Source organism: Stegodyphus dumicola, chromosome 4 (assembly GCF_044657685.1).
Source record: "Stegodyphus dumicola isolate Sdum_Otavi_A_Nest chromosome 4, ASM4465768v1".
Lineage (NCBI taxonomy): Eukaryota > Metazoa > Arthropoda > Arachnida > Araneae > Eresidae > Stegodyphus > Stegodyphus dumicola.
Window position 1 is genome coordinate 207,081,378 of NC_140771.1, and position 18,762 is coordinate 207,100,139.

An 18,762-nucleotide genomic window follows, 5' to 3' on the forward strand; every position below is an offset into this window, starting at 1 on the left:
TTAACCTGGATCAATGTTCCAGCTTTCAGATGTCTAAGCCACTTGGCTACTGGTTGGCTGACAATAAGGAAGCACCTTGAATATACATACAATCAAATCTCATTACAGGTCACCTACTTATTAATTAGATCTTTCTGTTTGCTAGTTGGTCCCAAACAATTCCAATTTAATTCCCATATATTGTACACCAGTTACCTTTTGAATCCAGCTATCAGGTTGCATTAGAATCTTGACTGTATGAATAAAATTATATGTTCATACATTTTGGCCATTTACTACAGCAGTCCATGACATCTAGGATGTACTTGTTACCCTTAGTTGAACGAGGTAAAGGTCTGAGAATATCCACAACAGTCCTTTCAAATAGCACTCCTACATTATAATCTTTCTTGAGTATGTCCTTGCAGTCCTTTTTAGCCTCTGTATGACACACATGATCTGCACGTTTTTCTACATCTGCTTTAACCTTTTCCCAGAAGAAACATTCACAAGCTTAGAGTGTCTTTGTTATACCAAAATGACCTCCAGTAGTGCTACTGTGAAGTCCCGATGAGCTGACATCTAAAAACTCTTTCTAAGACTCTGTATTTTTTTTTTTTTTTTTCCAAATGTTCTCCATATGAATGTCTTATTGTAATAATGTCAATAACATACTTGCCAACCTACGATACTCAAAAACGAATAGAATTGTTTTATTTTCAATGATAAAAATATATTTTTAACAATGAATTAACTTCAAATTGTTACTAATTAATATCTGAAAGTTCAGCTTCTAATTCTTAAATGCAAACAGAACATTCTGCATTAATAACTTTTTGGTCCTTTGTAGCCACAGAAAAAATTAACTTTTCTTTTTGTCAATAGAACTCATGTTGTCCTTGTGTTTTTCCAGCACAAACATGTTTGAGAACGTCAGCTCTCCCACTGTGCAAAATCAAAAAATTGCAGTGACAAACGGTACACATTGCAAATGCATTACATTTCCTTGAGGAAATATTAAAAAGAAAGTCATCTGTGTACGAATTTTGAAAAGTACACAAGTATTTTACCTTTTTCACAGACATAACTAATACTAAATATTGTAATTTCTTAAACTATTTTTCAAAAGCACCTTTTTTAACACAAGCCACAAGATGAATAAAATAATAACCTCAATCCTGCTTTGCACTCATTGGCTAATATGTGCCAGATGACATGCAGTGGCACTCATGCTTATTGGAGAAACAGAACACAACGTTTTCGGACACATGCTCTCACTCACAAAGCAGAAGCATGCCATAAATTCTCACTCATGAAACTGCTTTGGTTTTCTATGCAGGCTAGAGAAAAACTAGGCACTTTCAGACACCCCAAATCACTTTTTGGGAGATGCAAATAACGAAGCCAAACTACATAAAAATCATGAGAAATTTTTAGAATAAGAAAAAGTCGGAAGAAATATGTTGTAAATCGGGAGTCTCCCGCCTAAATCGGAAAAGTTGGCAAATCTGCAATAAGATATGCAAGAAGGGCCTTGGTCAGTAGTAAATGCAGTCTTTTCTCAATCGTTATAACTAATTTCCACTCGTCAGACGCTGCTCTTCATATCTGCAATGCAAAATAATTGTTTTCTGCTAGCACATCTACGGTATTGTTAGTTCTAGGCAAAGGTTAACTGTTTTTCTTTTTAATGTCATTTGGATGTATGCAATCGATACAAAATCGTGTGAAGCCATATTTCTTCCTAAGACAAAAGGTGATACCCAAGGACTCGATGAAGGCTTGATAATGTTCTTGCATCTCCTTCTGAACTTCCCCAACTTCCTCTTGTTTTGCAAAAGAAAGATGCCCAGGATTTTGCTTGATAAGTAGATGGCTTCCAGTGACAATCTGATGCTGCATGTGACTAACATCACTAGAACGAAGTTAAAAATACATCCTTAAACTCCTCTATTATATGATATGCAGTTTTGTGAAGAGGGTCGTTTTAGATAGGGTCATAGAAGAGTCCTGTATAGTGTAACAAGTATTTATTAACAGGTTTAAGTTACACACAGACATTACATTTAACTTTAAGAAAAATTACAGAGCAAGAGTCTGGTAGGCAGTGGGACACTTGGCTTTTACTGAAGTACTTCTCTGGTTACTCACCAGAGAGCAGCCTTGTTGTCACAGTTAGTCCAACAGAACCACAAGTTCTTGATTATTTTGGGAATGCAAAGTAACTTTTGGCAGTCTACCTCTCTTCCTGAGCGGAAGAATGGGAGAAGTGGACAAGTCTTCGAAAGGTGTTAGTACCGATATATGGTACGTTCCTAACAGTTCTGATGGTTTAGGAAGGCTTGAAATGACATAGGAAGTAGGTGATTTTTGTGTCATTACCAAGTATGGACCGTCACTCTTTGATATGAACTTTTGAAGTCTTTTTGTTTTTTGGACTGCTAACGGGATGCAAATTGACCCACACCTTATCAGCTGGTGAATAAAACATTTGTCACCTTCCTTTATCACATTGCTTTTTACGTTGATCTCACTTTATTTCGATACGCTCTCGTATGTCCTTTGTAATAGTTACAAATCGTTTAAGATAAGGGGTGATATTTCAGGAACAAAGTTATCATTTTCAACCACAGCTCTGAAATCGTGAACAACGTCGTCGACAGTCCTCAGCTCTTTTTCCAAACATTAGGAATGCTGGTGTATGGCCTGTAGTGTCACAGATGACCGTATTCATAGCTGGGAGTTTCGAATGCCAGTTGTTATGCTCATCTCCTACTAGTATTGCAAGACGAGGTTTTAAGTCTCTATTTTTCCATTCCACAGGATCTGATTGAAAAAAGTAAACTAGTATGAAGTTTTGATTGATATTTAATGTGCAACAAACTTGTTGCATGACTGCACTGATAAACTGTTGTTTTCCAGTGTCAGTTTTTGGCAGTGGCCCAAACAAATCAATAGATATGATCTCAAAACATTGAGAATAGACAGTGGTTCTTAGCAGTCCAGCTGGCTTTTGGTTGGTAGCTTGTAGCGGTTACATTCAGGGCAGCTTTTCACATAGTCAGATATATACTTTTTCATACCAGTCCAATAATAACGTCTGGCAATTTGTTGGAATATTCCTTCCTCTCCATAATGTCCAGCCATTGGGTCATCATGGTGCTTTCGCATGATGGATTTGTGCTCGGCAGTTGGAATTACTAACTGGGGCTCTTCTGAATCGGAGTCAGGGACATATCGGTAGAGAACACCTTGATTCATTAAGAATCCCCGTTCAGTCCCGTTAGCACATTTTTCAGTTTTCTGAGTGGATTCAAAACTTTATATAATCTTTTTAAGTTTTCATCTTTAAGTTGAGATTCTCACATGTCTTTTGGACTTCTTCTGGGCATGTCTACTACAGATATATTTGAAATCTCGCAAGGTGAAATTTCATGTTCGGAGCTTGAATGGGACAGCATGTCAGCGATGATGTTTGCCTTTCTAGGAATGTATTGTACTTTCATGTTGAAAGACTGAATTTCAAGCGCCCATCTAGCAAGTCTTCCGGTTGGAGATTTGAGGTTCAAAAGCCATTTTAAAGGTTGATGATCGGATGTTATAGTTACTTTTGATACTTCAACGTAACCACGAATTTTTTCAGGGCCCACACTACAGCGAGGGCTTCTCGTTCAGTCGCGAATAGTTTCGCTCAGCCAGAGAAAGCAGTCGGCTGGCATATTCGATAGGGTGCTCTTTAGACCCTTCCCCTTGAAGTAAAACGGCTCCAAGAGCATAACTGCTTGCATCTGTTCTAAGAATATACGGTTGAGTTCCATTTGCTTGCTTTCAACACAGGAGGTGTTATGAGGCAGTTTTTTAGAGTTTCAAATGCTTTTTGCTGGTTGAAACCCCATTCCCATTGCACTTTCTTTTTCATCACATCACTAAAAGGTATATATTTCCGCAAAGTTTTGTATGTATCGTCTAAACCAAGAACACGTTTGAAGGAAGAATTGGAGTTCCTTGATGTTTTTGGGAGGTGGAATTCTCTGGATAGTGAAAACTTTTTCTGAATCAACTTCAATTCCTTTTGGTGTGATCTAAAATCCCAAATATTTCACATGAGAAGAAGCGAAGTGGCACTTCTCTCTGTTTGCGTGCAGTTTGAAGAACAAAAGCCTTTCGAAAACAGCTTTGAGATCGGAAAGGTGTTTCTCGAATGATTCTGACAACATGATTATGCCATCCAGATAGGTGAGGGTTAGGATGTCCTCAAGTCCATTGTGAAAACGGTCTATCAATCTCTGGAATGTTGCTGGAACATTCCGAAGACCACAGGGAATTCGCAAGAAACGATATGTTCTGAAGGAACACATAAATGCGGTCTTGTCTTCAGTATGAACCTTCACTTAGTGATAGCCTGCACGAAGATCAAGGGTCGACATGAAAGGAGTAGGTTTTGCCTCATGTAACAGGTCATCCATTCTCGGAAGTGTGTAGGAATCTTGAACTGTAATCACGTTCAATTTCCGGTAATCTATGCAGAGGCGTACTGTTCCATTACGTTACGGTATTAAAACAACAGGGGATGCATAGGGGATTTGCATTCTTCAATTATTCTTTCAGATAAGAGCTCGTCAATTTCTTGCTTTAAGATTTCCTATCTTAGCAGGGTTTATTCTGTATGGTGGCACAGCTACTGGGGGATGGTTTCCATTTTTAATTCGATGTTCTATGAAAGGTGTTGCTTCTCCCCCTGGTTAGAACATAGTTGAATATTGACTTAATAATTCATTTAATTGTGATCTTTGATGAGCCGGTAGATATTGTAATTCACATTCTCTTAACACTACAGTGTCAACTTCCGACATACATTTGGTTCGATCACTGGGTTTAGAATCATCATCAATCAACTTAAACTTTTGTTGCAGATTATCGTGGTAAAACCACCAATGATTTTGCAGATCAAAAACAATTCCAGTGCTTCTAAGAAAATCTGATCCTAAAAGTGTCCTGTTACCCTTTGCTGAGGGAAGTGTAAATAAAGTTACGCGGAATGATCTTCCTTCAATGTGAATGTCTACCTGGGTCATGTGGACCTCTTCTTCCCTTTGAATACCATTGGCAAGAGTGATCTTTATAGTAGTTTTCTTAAATTCTGATCCTTGTTCTTTCAAGAGATTATATAATGTATCTCCTGCTATAGTGCGAGTAGTGCCAGTATCAGCACAGCCAGTTCCCATAAATCTGTTAATTTTTACTCTTAAAAGAGTCACGTGAGGTGTCTCTAAAGACAATGCATGTACGTTTATTGCTTTGAAGTCGGCTGATTCTTTACTTAAAGGAGGAGAGCAGGTTGGACACTTAGCCTTAATGACGCCCGATTTTCCACAGCCTTAACAACTAACAGTTGGTCGATCTTTTCTCATGCTAGAATTCCTTGTTGCTGAGTTTTTAACAAGTCGAGGGTTATTTTTATAATTTTTAGGACCACTACGTTGAGACGGCTTTCGTGTGTTATTACTGACGTTTTTACTCCTGATGTTTTTAGCTTCTTCATATAAATCTAATATATCGGCCAGTTGAAGCGGATCAGTCCACTCGGACCAATAATCTACAAAATGTTCTCTATACTCAGAAGGGGACCGTCTTTTAATTTGGTCTGATATCATCAAATCATTTAACTTCTCAAAAGTATTGACTTTTAATTCACCAATTTCTCAAATCGAAGTAAAAATCTCGCCAAGTACTATCAGGACTTTTGCAATGTTGCGAAAATAACTGTCAAAATTTTTCAGCGCTTAATTTAAAAGGCTTTAAGAGAATTTGTTTGATGTTGTCATAATCTTGTGCATCACCAGCAGATTCTTTTGCAATCAGTTTTGAAACGTCATTAGGTAACAAACCTACAAGATACACTACCCATTTCCCTTGAGGTATGTTCAAAATTGTTAGTTGCCTTTCAAACAAAGTTAGAAAACGGCTCATGTCATCACTTTTTGGATAAAAGTGAGAAATTAAAGTTTGTAATTGTAACTTAAGGATATCTGTGTCAGTGGGTTTCAAAGCAGGTACGGAATCATGACTAGCACCTGAACTAGCTACTTGTATTTTCAATTTCTCAAGCTCGTGCTTGCATTCTTCTATCTCTTTACTTTCGTTATATTCGTGTTCCTCACGCTGTTTTCTTTTGTTAAATTCAAGTTCCTCTATTTCTTTTTGTTCCGCAATAATGCTGAAAAAAAGATCTTTAGTGAACTCATTATATCCCATACTTGTTCAAATGGCATCCTTAATATCAACTATTGTCATTTGTTCCGTAACATTCCCACCAAGTTCGTTTGGTTCGTTTGCTAGAACACACATATCTTGCTTATGTCCTTTAGCAAAAAACAACATGATGACGTGTTTCACTTAAAATAAATTCTTCGATGAAAAAAAAAAAAAACACTTTATTGTGGCACTAACTAGAAGGTTGTAATGAGGTCACCTTACCCAGAAACGATTTGTAGTAATTTTACTATAGAAAAGCACTATACTAAAGTTAATTGTATCAAAAATAACACAGTGTCAAAATAATATATAAAAAAGACTCTCTTCCTTAAAAGAAAACCTTTTACAGGGCTTAGAAATAGCACAGTTTAAATAACATTAATAAAATCCTTTTCCGTTAATTATTTCTATTCTCAAAGAACAAAATAAAACATTCATGGATAGCAATACACTTATAAAACTAAAATAATTACACACATCTGAAACATATATCAATCAGTATAAAAAAAATAACATTTTACCAGAAAGAATCTTATGCTTCTTTAAATCAAATATAAACAATTTTCAGCAATGTAACCGGAAATGCATGAAAAAAATATCAATAAATAAAACGGCTATGGAGGCACCAGGGTAATAAACATTTCATTGAGCCACTGGTTCATTAAGATAAGCTCAAATCGAAACTATGTTTATAAGATTGAATACATTCAGCATATTATAATAACAATTTCTAATATAGAATTTTACTCTTAAAATGCATCACTTTGAATATATTACACCTTTTTATGTTTTACCACATTTACCACTTCGAAACAAAACTGAATATTATGATTATGCAGTTCTAGAGGATCATGTGTAAGCAAAATGAAAGAATTTCTTAATCAACTCAAAATGACACAATATTCATAAAAGATATACATATATATACTTTAAGAACACAGTAAAGTATTTTCATGTTTTCAGCATTAAGGGTTAACACATTATAGAACATTAGTGTTTAAATGCAAAACAACTCATAACATTAACGACAACTATTTGTTGCTGATAGGTCATCGGAATGGCACACACAAAAAAAATTCATACCTGACGGGCGAGGTATCTCTTTTCCTAAAGTTTTAGGAGTTAGATCCAGCAGGTATGCCTGCAAGTACTATTTCTGAAGAAGAAAGTGAGCAAAAGCCAAGGAAAATTCTTAAAGGTAAGCATTAACAATGGGCGCCACTTGTGAAGGTCGTTTTAGGTTGGGTCATAAAAGAGTCCTGTATAGTGTAACAAGTTACACACGGACATTACATTTAACTTTAAGAAAAATTACAGAGCAAGAGTCTGGTACAACCTATCAAGTGGGACACTTGGCTTTTACTGAAGTACTTCTCTGGCTACTTACCAGAGGGCAGCCTTGTTGTCACTGTTAGTCCAACAGTTTATGTTAAGGAATTGGTTACAGTTTGATATTTAGCTTTTAGTTTTCTGTTTTCAAACATCTTTAATTCAAGTGAAATGGATTTCTGATCGATGGAACTTCACACGATTCCTATCACGAAGCAATTTACCCTCCTTTTGTAAACATACAACACTTATGTTGGCAACTATATGACTGATGTATTTTTTTCTGTCCTCCAGAGCAGCACCAACTAAAAGGTCCTTTCAAATGCTTATTTTCTTTAGAAAAATCAGTAAATCCTAAGCACAGCTTCTTCAAGAGTTTTTACTGTATTATTGATGATGCACTCAGTTTTAGAAAGAATAGTAACATTCTCATGAGCAAATTATCCTATAGCAACTCATGTCATTTTTATCAACATTATTAACATTCAATATTTCTACATAAGAAGTCCACAATTAATTATTTTTTATATCTAGATAAAATGCATATTTCTTTAAAAAGTCATGTCTGAGGATGAATGGATCTGGTATATTAGCCCCATAGACTGTGTGCTCACATGCACAGGATGTGGAAGTGCACATTCATTTTTCCATGCACTGGCATTTCCTCTCTGTACACTGTTTGTAGAATCAAAGACGTAGCTGTATACAGTAAGTTTCTATCTCCTTGCCAAACATCAGCTTACAGAATATTTATGTAGCATTGGGGTATATAAGCAGGAATATCCATTTATTCCTTCTTCAACACATAGTCTGTTGTTTCCTCCATGAGCTGATGATGTCTGTAAAACACTGATAGCTGAATTTTCTGCTTTCAGCAATTTCTGACCTTCGCATGGTTTTTACATATTCCTTTACACATAGGACAATGCCTCCATAAATGGTCTTCACTGCCACAGTTCCCCCACTTTATTATTACTGCTGCTTTGAATCTTGACTGCTAATACCACCTCGTCTCTTTCAGCACCTTGTCTTCTGAGCTGTTAACACTTCTTACAGGACAAATATCTCTTCTGCTAGATTTTTGTGCAACCTCCATTTTCATGGCATAGGTAAGAGACATCTGATCCACTAATCAGAGTGTCTGTTGTATATAAGAATCCCTAATAGTATCCATATAATAATAGACTCAGTGTGTCTTTAATTTCAACTGTAATCTAGAAAGGATAACCTAAAAATAAGTGGCTAGTTGTTAAAGACACTCCTTTTTAGTACTGGATCTTAAGCTACAGTCAGTGATAATACAGCTCTAATGCATTAACAAAAGCATCAACTTTTGAATGCTTTTCAGCTGCGAGCATCTATACCACTGTAGTTGCTACCACTCATAAATAGACAGGCAGATTGTGCTTTGTGACAATATTCTACTGATTTTTCTGAGAAATCATTTCAAATTTTGCTTTGAATACATTCCATGATGACTTTCTGTCATATGAAGATAGCTTAACTTAGATAACTGAACTAAGATGTAATTATTCATAACAGGATGAGCTATAGATTCAATTATGAAAGGAAAAGCTGGGCTGTTTTCATAGATCTACAGTTCATAGTTCTATAAATTGTGTTTTTAATCTTAGGAATCCCCCCCTCAAGTCTCTTTTTCACTGTGGAAATTTCCTTGATGAAGTTGCTGATTTTATGATTTACGATCTTTATCTCAAGTTTTTATTCTATGATTGCTAATTTCTCATTTACAGAATTTACAATTCCTTCTTTAAAAGTAACTATACTCTTCTTTATTTCACAATTTGCTGCTATTTGTTCTTCATTTCAAAGAGGGCGATGAAATACTTTCTTTCATTTCTGGTGCTTCCTTCTTCATCACACAAGGCATTTGCTTTGACCTGGCATTTGCTTTCCTAACTGACAGTTATAATTTCTATAATGGCTTTCAACTGCTCTTCCATCTTTCTGGTTATAGCTATTTAAAAATATCGAGCATGCTCATACTAATTGTTGCAAATTACAGGTTTATTGATATAACTTTACAGTAGCTCATATTTGTTTTTGGACACCTGGTGTTTTCCAGTTTTATTTGCAAATATCAGTTACTAAATTCTGGCAAAATTACTTTTATTCCTGTATACTATTGATTACTTTTTTTTAATTTGCTTGTTTTAAAAAAAGTTATTCAAAAAATTTTTTGTTAAAAAAAATAACAAAATAAAATAAAAATAATTTATTCAAAAACTTCTGAAAATGAGCTTCCATTAACTATTTGGGCATTCTGAAGAAACACTTTTACAAAAATAATGTGATATTCCATATTTTGTTAGATATCTTTTAGCTAAAATTACACTTTACAAGCACTCTGGCATAGATTCACCTAATTTTTTTTTTTTTCATGTAAGATTCTTTTATTTTACTCTACTCCTCTATAAAATTGCTTTTAAGATATTTTGAAGAAATATCATGTTCCCTATTTTCTCTCTAACTCAATCCGTATACGTTTGACAGAATCTGGAGAACAGAGAAGACTTTTGATTACTTCAGGAGAACTGTATAATAAGCACAAGTGAAAATTTAGGGTTGTATGTTTAGGATTATTATCCTGATAGAACTTGAATGTATTTTGCATTCCAAGTTTTCTCGCAGATGCTTTCAAGATTTTCATTAAAACTATTTATACTTATACATATTATGTTCCATAAAAACTATATTTCCCAGCTCAGAGGAATGAAAACATCTTCAAACCGTTATGCCTCCACCCTTATTCTTAAGAGTAGGGAATTCATTTTAGCGATTCAGTGTTTTATTCAGCTTCTGCCACATAGCAATTCATCCATTGGACTTATTTGTATTAAACTGGGACTTGTTTTCAAACATAACATTGTTTTAATATGACAAATCTTTGCTTGTCATAAGTTTTGCAAATACCAGGCATACGTTCCTTGTTGACTATAGTTTCCTTCTTGCTGATCGCCCATTGCATTATGAGCTCTAATGATTCTTCTAACATTTCAGAGTGAACTTTTATTGCAAACTTCACTAAATTCACTGTAAGTGTTACGGTACTAATACACTGAAGTGCCATTGAATTAGGGATACCTACCTAGTAATGAGTTGGGCTTCCTCTGGCCTTGATAACAGCTGCCACACGACGAGGTATAGACTCAACAAGTTTCTGGAAATGTTCCATGGGAATAGCTTGCCAAATATTGGCTAGAGCTGTCCACAATTCAGTAAGGATCGTTGGTGCTGTGTGATGGCCTTTCATGCCTTGTTCCAAAACATTTCAAAGATGCTCAATAGGATTTAAATCTGGTCTTCTAGGTAGCCAATTTATGACAGAAAAGTCAGAAGAATGCTCATCTAACCAGCCAGTTGCCAACCGGGATTTGTGAGAGGTACAGTTGTCTTGCTGGAAAACTCCATTACCGTGCAGATAACAGAACAGCATAAACGGATGGAGGTGAACACCCAATAACTCTACGTACCAAATTGCATTGAGGAAGGTTGGTACACGTACCAAAGATCCCAAACAGTGCCACAAAAAAAAAAAAAAAAAAAAAAAAAAAAAAAAACATTCTAGACCAGTGTTTCCCAACCTTTTTTGTGCTATGCCCCACCTAATCCTCTCTAAAATTTTTAAGCTCCCCCTAGCATATACATAATTATTAATATTTAAAAATTGAAATGTTCATGAAAGAAACTTCATGAAAAAATATGAATGATAGCTTTTAGGAAGAAATGACTATGAAATGTTGTGAGCAAACACAGTAAGTGAACTTTAAAAACATGGAGAACTGAAATTAAAAAAAAAAAAAAAAACTCAATTTAGTGAAAGTTTTTCATTTTAAGTATTAGCAAGTTTTATTATTTAAATTTAGCGAGTTCCTTGCGCTTGATACTTGCTGCAAAGAAATTTTATGTCAGGTTCCAATTTAGATAACTTGAGTCTCAAGTTTCCCGGTTTCATTATATCCAACCGGTTTTTTTTTTTTTTTTAGCAGCAAATCATTTATGGCACTAAATCTACATTCAACAAAATATGAAGATGGAAACGGTAATAGTTCTCTTGCAAATTTTGTTGCATTTGGATATCTGATTCTGGTTTCCTCACAAAGCTATGTCATCGCTCCTTTTATATTAAATAAAGTTTTAATTGACTCATAATTTTGCATTTCTGTGAATTCTTCTTTTTAATGCATATTTGAAATATCAGCCAAATCCACTAGCATTGGCTGCATCATCCAAGTTGGGAAATCAATTTGTTTTAAGTTACAAAATCTTTTAAATCAGCCAATAAAATTTTCAGATGATCGACAATAACAAGTATAGCGGTAGTCACGTCACATTTTTGGAGCCAATGAGACTTTTCAAAATTTTTGTAGTAAATAGTATATGCCTGACATAATTCAACAAAGATAATGAAACCAAATATCTTCCTTTTGCATCGACATAAGTTTTATTTGCTCTTTGAAGTTGTTTATTTAATATATTTAATTTTTCAAAGATATCGGCTAAATAACCCACAATTGCCTTGTTATCATCCGTTAACGGATTTTTCATCTCAGGTTTGTCGCTTATAAAATAACTAAGAGTATCAAATAGTTCCATAAATCCTTCCAAGCAGTTCCTTTTCGACAGCCTTACTTCAGTGTGAAGTACAAGTCTCGTATAGTCTTCATTTTGTTCTTCATAAAATAACTTGAAAAGACGTTCACATTTGGCCCTAGCTTTAATAGCATTGATACACTTTATAACTGAATTTAGTACTTCATTTAAAACAGGCGAATTGTTTTTAGCTACCAGGTTTTTCTCTATGAATATCACAATGCACAAGAAACATTTCTGGATTCTCATCTTTTATCAATTTTAAGCAACCCTTTTTCTTATTCCCTGCTTTATTTTATTTTTAGGAGCACCATCTTCAGTACAAGATGTATTATATTTTTTATTGGTATATTTTTTATATGTAAGTAATTTTGTAGCTTACTATAAAATCTTTGGAGGTAGTGATGCTTTCTAATGATTTACAGAAGAACATTTCTTCGGCAAAATCTCCTTTATGAATATATCTTACATAAGTTACAAGTACGGCCTCACTGTCTTCATCCATTTGCACCGAAAAATTTTTTTTCAGCTTTTCAACAAATTGTATTTCAATATCCTCATTTAATCTTTTTTCTGAGTATTGTTATTTAGTGACATAGCTTTAACGTCACTGTCATCTTTTTCTAGAGCAGTTTTAAATGCTGATATTGATGGTTTGATTCAATTCTCCCCTATAGTACGGCTTTTCCCAGATTAAGCGACGAGTAATGAAATTTGATAAATAGCCTCAAGAGCACGATTAACAGTTGCATTATGAGCAGTAAACAGACACTTTAATATCACTCTTTTTTCAAAAATTTTCCTTAAAGTGTGAAAATAATTCAAATCTGAATTAATATCAGCATTATGTTTCGCCTTCAAATGTGCCTCAAGACGACCTAGTTTCATCGATTCGTTGGTCAGGCATTATTAGCATAAAAGACAAAAGTTGACCGTTTAATGGACCGGGTATGAAACGAAATTTTAAATATGCCTCCGAATACCGTCAAACGTTTTTTTCTTGCTTGCACCCCTCATTTCACTAAGGGCTGAAAGAAACAAATATAAGATCAATATAAACAAAGCTGAAAGCAGCTGCTGTTGCTATTCAAGGGAAGAATAATATACCGGTTGCCATTCCTACAGTAAAAAATAAAATAAATTCGTTGTCTGAAATGTGCGAGAAATGTCTGGAAAGCATAATGTATCAGTTATTTAAATGCCTTTAAAAGCATTTAAATGTCCATGTCTACAGTGAATTCTTTATAAAATATTTAAAATGCACCACAATTTAAAAACTTTTTTACGTATACATCACTTACATTTTCTTTATTTTGGGGAATAAAAAATTAAATTTCGAAAAATTTTGACTTCATGAAACATATTTAGAATGTCCTTTGTCTTCTTAAACTCTGGACGAGTCCATTTTCAAATTGCCCCCTTGTGGGCCGTGGGAAACACGGCCCTAGACCACGACTAAGCCACCATGCCCTTGTACAGTTCCAACCTGGCATGCAGGATCCATGGCTTCATGAGCCTGACGCCATATTCTCAGCCTTCCATCGGCATTACGTAGTTGGAATCAAAGACTCAACACTCCATGCTACTCGTTTCCAGTCCTCCAGTCTGTGTTTTCTCTTGTCCAGGCAAGACATGCAGCCTGATGGCGAGCATTGAGCAATGGTACTCTCATAGGTCGATGGCTCCTGAAACCCATAAAGCGAAGTGACCATTGCACAGTCTGTTTACTGAGTGTACGACTAGCACCATCATTCCACTGGGTGGTAATTTGAGCTAATGTTTGGCTTCGCTGGCTACGTACAATACACCTGAGCCGTCTCTCACCATGCACTGTCAAGGCCAATTGCCCTTTGCAGTTTGCCCGATCGCTAGTTTTTTGTGCACCATCTATGTATTCTTCGTATACTCTTGACACTATCGACCTTGAAAATCCTAGAAGTCTGCTGATTTCGGAAATTGAATGGCTCATGCGTCACGCACCTACGATTTGTCCGCGATCGAAGGTGTCTAAATCAGGCAGTTTACCCATACTGGTGATTCCAACAACTAATTCAAAAGAACCACAGTATGTGCTATATATCAGTTACCACAGCGCATAAACGACATGCGCGTAAATAACTTGCACATAAATAATGCGTAGCACTACATAATTTGCATAACCCTGGCTATCCCTAATTCAGCGGTACTTCAGTGTATTTAGGTTTTGTTCGATTTTGGGTAAGATTAATCTCCAACTCCTTTGTGTTAGCCTGGAAATGTAGTCCAAATTTCAGTGCATATTCTACAGTTCCATGGAATTGCTATCATTTTATAACACTAAAAAAATAAATGCTTTACATTAAGGAATCTTTTTGGCATCTCAAACACTTTCACTAACTTTAAAAATGATGAATACTTAAATTTCTAACATAGCATAATTTAGTTTATAGCATCTTGCTATGGTCACATAGATATGGAACTGTTAATATAAGCTTAATAAGTAATAATTTCCAAATGTTAATCCCTAATAATTCTTTCGATACATTTTTATTTAAAACAAAAAATTATGACAAGAAATTCAAAATATATCAACAGAATATTTTAGTATCCAAATTATAACATGAGTTACCAACTAATATGCTTAGAATTAATTATTTTATTACAAGGAGTATTTTGATGATATCTATATCTTATAGCAAGCCAAGCTTAAAACAGAGAGATTATTATTAATGGCTTTCACTGAATCGCCAAGAATACTTTTGGGGTAAGCTACCATGTTAAGAAACTGATATATAAGCAGTGTATTGTACCTTTCATTTCTTACGGCTGTCGTGCTTGAGAACATGTTCTTGCAAAGAAAGTTAACAAAAGAAATTTGAGAAAAATTCAACGGAGAATTCTTCTTCGTTATTAGTGGTTATAGAACCTTAAGCTGTGAGGCTACTTCTGTTCTCGCAGAAGTTTCGCCTATTGATTTTGATATTGCATATAAGAATAACATTTGAGTCATTGGTAACTGATACCTTGGAAGACTGCATAAATAGAACTGTCTCCTTCACTGATTTTTCTCATTCCGCTACTTTAGAGCCCATAAAGTAGCGGAAAGTTTCTGCAATTATAAAGAGACAACTGAAATGAGTTTTCCTATGGTTTTCTTTACTGATTGCAGCAAGATGAATAACAAGGTTGGCCTTGCATTTGTTCTTTTTGAAGGCCATTGCAAGGTTTGTTATTTTAGACACCATACACAGAATGAATTCACAGTTCTTCAAGCAGAACTTCTGTGTATTTATTTTGTCGTCAAATGGATCAAAGGTAATAGAACAACATCCTCAAGGTACCTTATTTGTTCTGTATATACCTTATGTATATTACATGAATATCATTTAGATAAAGTATTCAGTATTATGAATGGTTACATGAAATCAAAGTATACTTTTTATTACCCACGGATAAACTGAGCTTAAAACTGTGAATTTTAAATACTTCTAAAATAAATTACTTACTTGATAAATGGGCTCATTAAAAGAGGTGAGTAATCTTTGTCTGAAAATATTTTTCTCATCATTGGCGATTGAACTAAAATATAAAATACTAATTAATGAATCTATAAGAAAAACTTTCAGCCACTGAGATTATTATAGTTCATACTTACTTTTGAGCTGTTTTCCTCCAGTAACGATCAACACCATTTTTTATACATAAAACTGAAAGCCATCGGATATTTACATCTAACGATTTGTCACATGCAATGATCTAAAAGAAAAATCAATTTTATTAATTTTAAAGAATTTACTAAAATAATGAAAAATAAATAAAACTACACACCATGAAAATCATAAAAACATCAAAATTATTAGACTAAAAAATTTCAGAGCAGATGTTGATATGAACATCACATTTTAATTTGTAAAATTTTTCCTTATCAACACCCACTTTCCTTTGATTGAAATCCTTTTATTTTTATATAGGTGATTGCAACTAGTGGGTGAAAATTCTACTAGCCAAAAAACTTTTTTTTCTTCTGCGAAACTTAATCAACTCTTTCGACTAAAAGCTTTCAAAAGAAGCTCTCATCAAATTGCTCTTCATATTCCCAGCAATTCATGTTCATTGAAAGATGCCAACTTTCAAATTTCACAGTTAATTCATATAGTTGTTCTAACATACCTGGACTTCTCAGGTCTGTGAAGTCTGATAGATCTGATACTCCTTGATATATGTACTAACAGCCTAGGCATTATTATTTGAATAATTTCTGCATTGGATTTCTCCCTATATAACAGTTTTACAGCCTGAACCTTTCTCAGAATAAATGCAGTTAATTCATTCCCATTTATCTTATATGTATCATACACTTCTGATTCTAATTTTGCCCTATCCTTGATCTCAAGAACTGCTCATAACAGTGCAGTTTTAAATACATCCAATTTCTAATTCCCATTTCCCAACCTACCTAGCAGATACTTTCCAATATCTTTGGGACCACTTCAATGCTTGAACTTCCTGTGGCATGGCATCAAACATTTAATAGCACCACTCTGAAATTCTCCAACTGGGGATAACAGAAAATGAGTTTCTAAACTTTCAATGAAAGTCAAGATTGAATTTCTAAAAACAAAGCTACTAATTAGTTTCATAAATACCTAGATGGTATATAAAATAAATGCAAACACTTTACATAGGCTTTGCCGAAGTTGTAAAAACCTGGAGACTTAAGAAAGCCAGGCTAAGTGTTGTGCCATTCCCAGGAACAGATCTTGACAGTTACAGAGTCCTAATTGTGTTATATGAAGTAAAGTCTAACTCAGATCCTATTAGACTGACAAGCAAGTTATCACTGTGTGTGTGAATACAAAAAAGCCCTCTGTGGGTACCACTTGTCTGTTAGACGAGTTTATTCTGAAAAGTAAATAGATGAATTTACTCAGGCCCAGTGCTAGACTTTTTGCCGCTCAGTGCAATCTCAGCGAGTTGCAAATTCTGCTGCCCAGTGCTCCTCCAAATTCCAAAAATTTTGCTGGCTTTTGTGGCCACATCCATTGCAACAGATATGGCAATGGCTGTAAATTTACTTTGAGTTTGTTATGAAAATTAAAAATGAAGAGTCTTCAAGAAGCAACCAATCTAGGAGTGCTAGGCCCCTTTCACTAGAACTCTGCTCTGAAAGGAATATACAGAGTGTTAACCATAGCATGAAGTAAAATGACCAATTTTTTTTAATGATTATTCTGGCTTGTGTCAAAAACCTAAGACTTCATTGAAATAAACTTTTAAATATTTTATGTTAGGGAATAGTTTATTACTCTGTGTGTCTTTGCAGACTATTGGCTTAGCTTTTAATTATGTATTGTTAGTATTATATTTGTTTATGTATTGTTAGTATATATATGTTGAGTATTTGTATTTTTTGTCTTAATGATTTCCATTCTTATGAACTTGTACAGAAGATACTGTTGTAAAAATTTAAATAAATAATCAAGGAATCGATTAATCAATTTTATATTAATTCTCCAGTTAATTTTGGTTTACGAACATTTCAAGTAACGAACACAAATAGGGAATGAATTATATTTGTGAACAGAAGTTTCACTTTACACGGGTTTGTAATATGGGGTGCTGATGCCCATAAATTATATTTAACTCAAAAATTAACTGCAGTCACATTTAACTTAATAGCTTGGTGCCTACAAAAATGCATTGAATTGTTGATAACATTTAAGAATAGTGCAATAATGCTTAGATTTAAACTATTCAGATTTTTAAATAAAATACAAAATGTTCAAAATGCATATCTTTTCAGATATAATAATTAGTAAATATCAATTTTTAAAAAATATAAGATGCATAATTCCTTTTATTTATTATAACCAGTTAATTACTTAAATCATAACCATTTCATCTTTGTTGGATTGATATAATTTCATTTGTATAAAGCAAAGGTTCTCAACCTTCTTGCTCCCTGCATCCCTTTCACCACTCCTCGAAGATTATCCCTCCCTCCTTTCCCAAACTTGAAAAATATGCTTATTTCTATTTAGATAATTTGGTTATAGTAGAGAGAAGGGTACCCCTTGTATTATCGTGAAGTTGTTGTTTCATTTATTGCCAAGTGGTGGTTTATTTATGGTAGCCCAAGTAGTTGAATGTTATGGAAACTTTATTATGACGTAATTGGTTGCATAATTGCAGTGAATTTGTAAGGGCTTGTCATGTGGGTTGGTTAGGAAGTACATTGCTTGTTTTCTGGTTTATATGGTAAAATAGCTGAACGTGGTAAGATTAATTTGAAGTTTCTGTATGATTTGGAAAGAAAGGGGAAAAGAGCATTACTTGACCTGGTATGTAAATGAAGGTTTACTTAGTAGCCATTATTAGTGTCCTGTTTGTAGGAAGGAAATGCGTATGGCAACACCAGTATACGGATTCTAGTTGAGATAATTTTAGGAAGTTTTTGGACGTTCTTAAGGAATTTTATTTGACTGATTACGTGTTAATTCGTAAATAAGGTAGTGCAACGATGGGTAAAAGTATATTTAAGGGTACCCCTTGGTGATTTTTGGCGGTACATGGATACTGAGTCTATGCAATTCTTTGACTTGATAT

At 34.4% G+C, this 18,762-nt stretch overlaps 1 protein-coding gene across 1 annotated transcript in view; it reads right to left on the reverse strand.

Annotated features, from left to right (window-relative positions):
* The window catches only part of Impbeta11 (importin beta11), a 125,554-nt gene that overhangs the window by 100,316 nt on the left and 6,476 nt on the right, over positions 1 to 18,762 (reverse strand). The window contains exons 2-3 of the mRNA XM_085815924.1: positions 15,812 to 15,912; positions 15,663 to 15,735 (exon numbers count right to left, since the gene is read on the reverse strand). Of these exons, the coding sequence (XP_085672050.1) occupies positions 15,663 to 15,735; positions 15,812 to 15,912 (174 nt within the window). The remainder of the gene's footprint in view (positions 1 to 15,662; positions 15,736 to 15,811; positions 15,913 to 18,762) is intronic.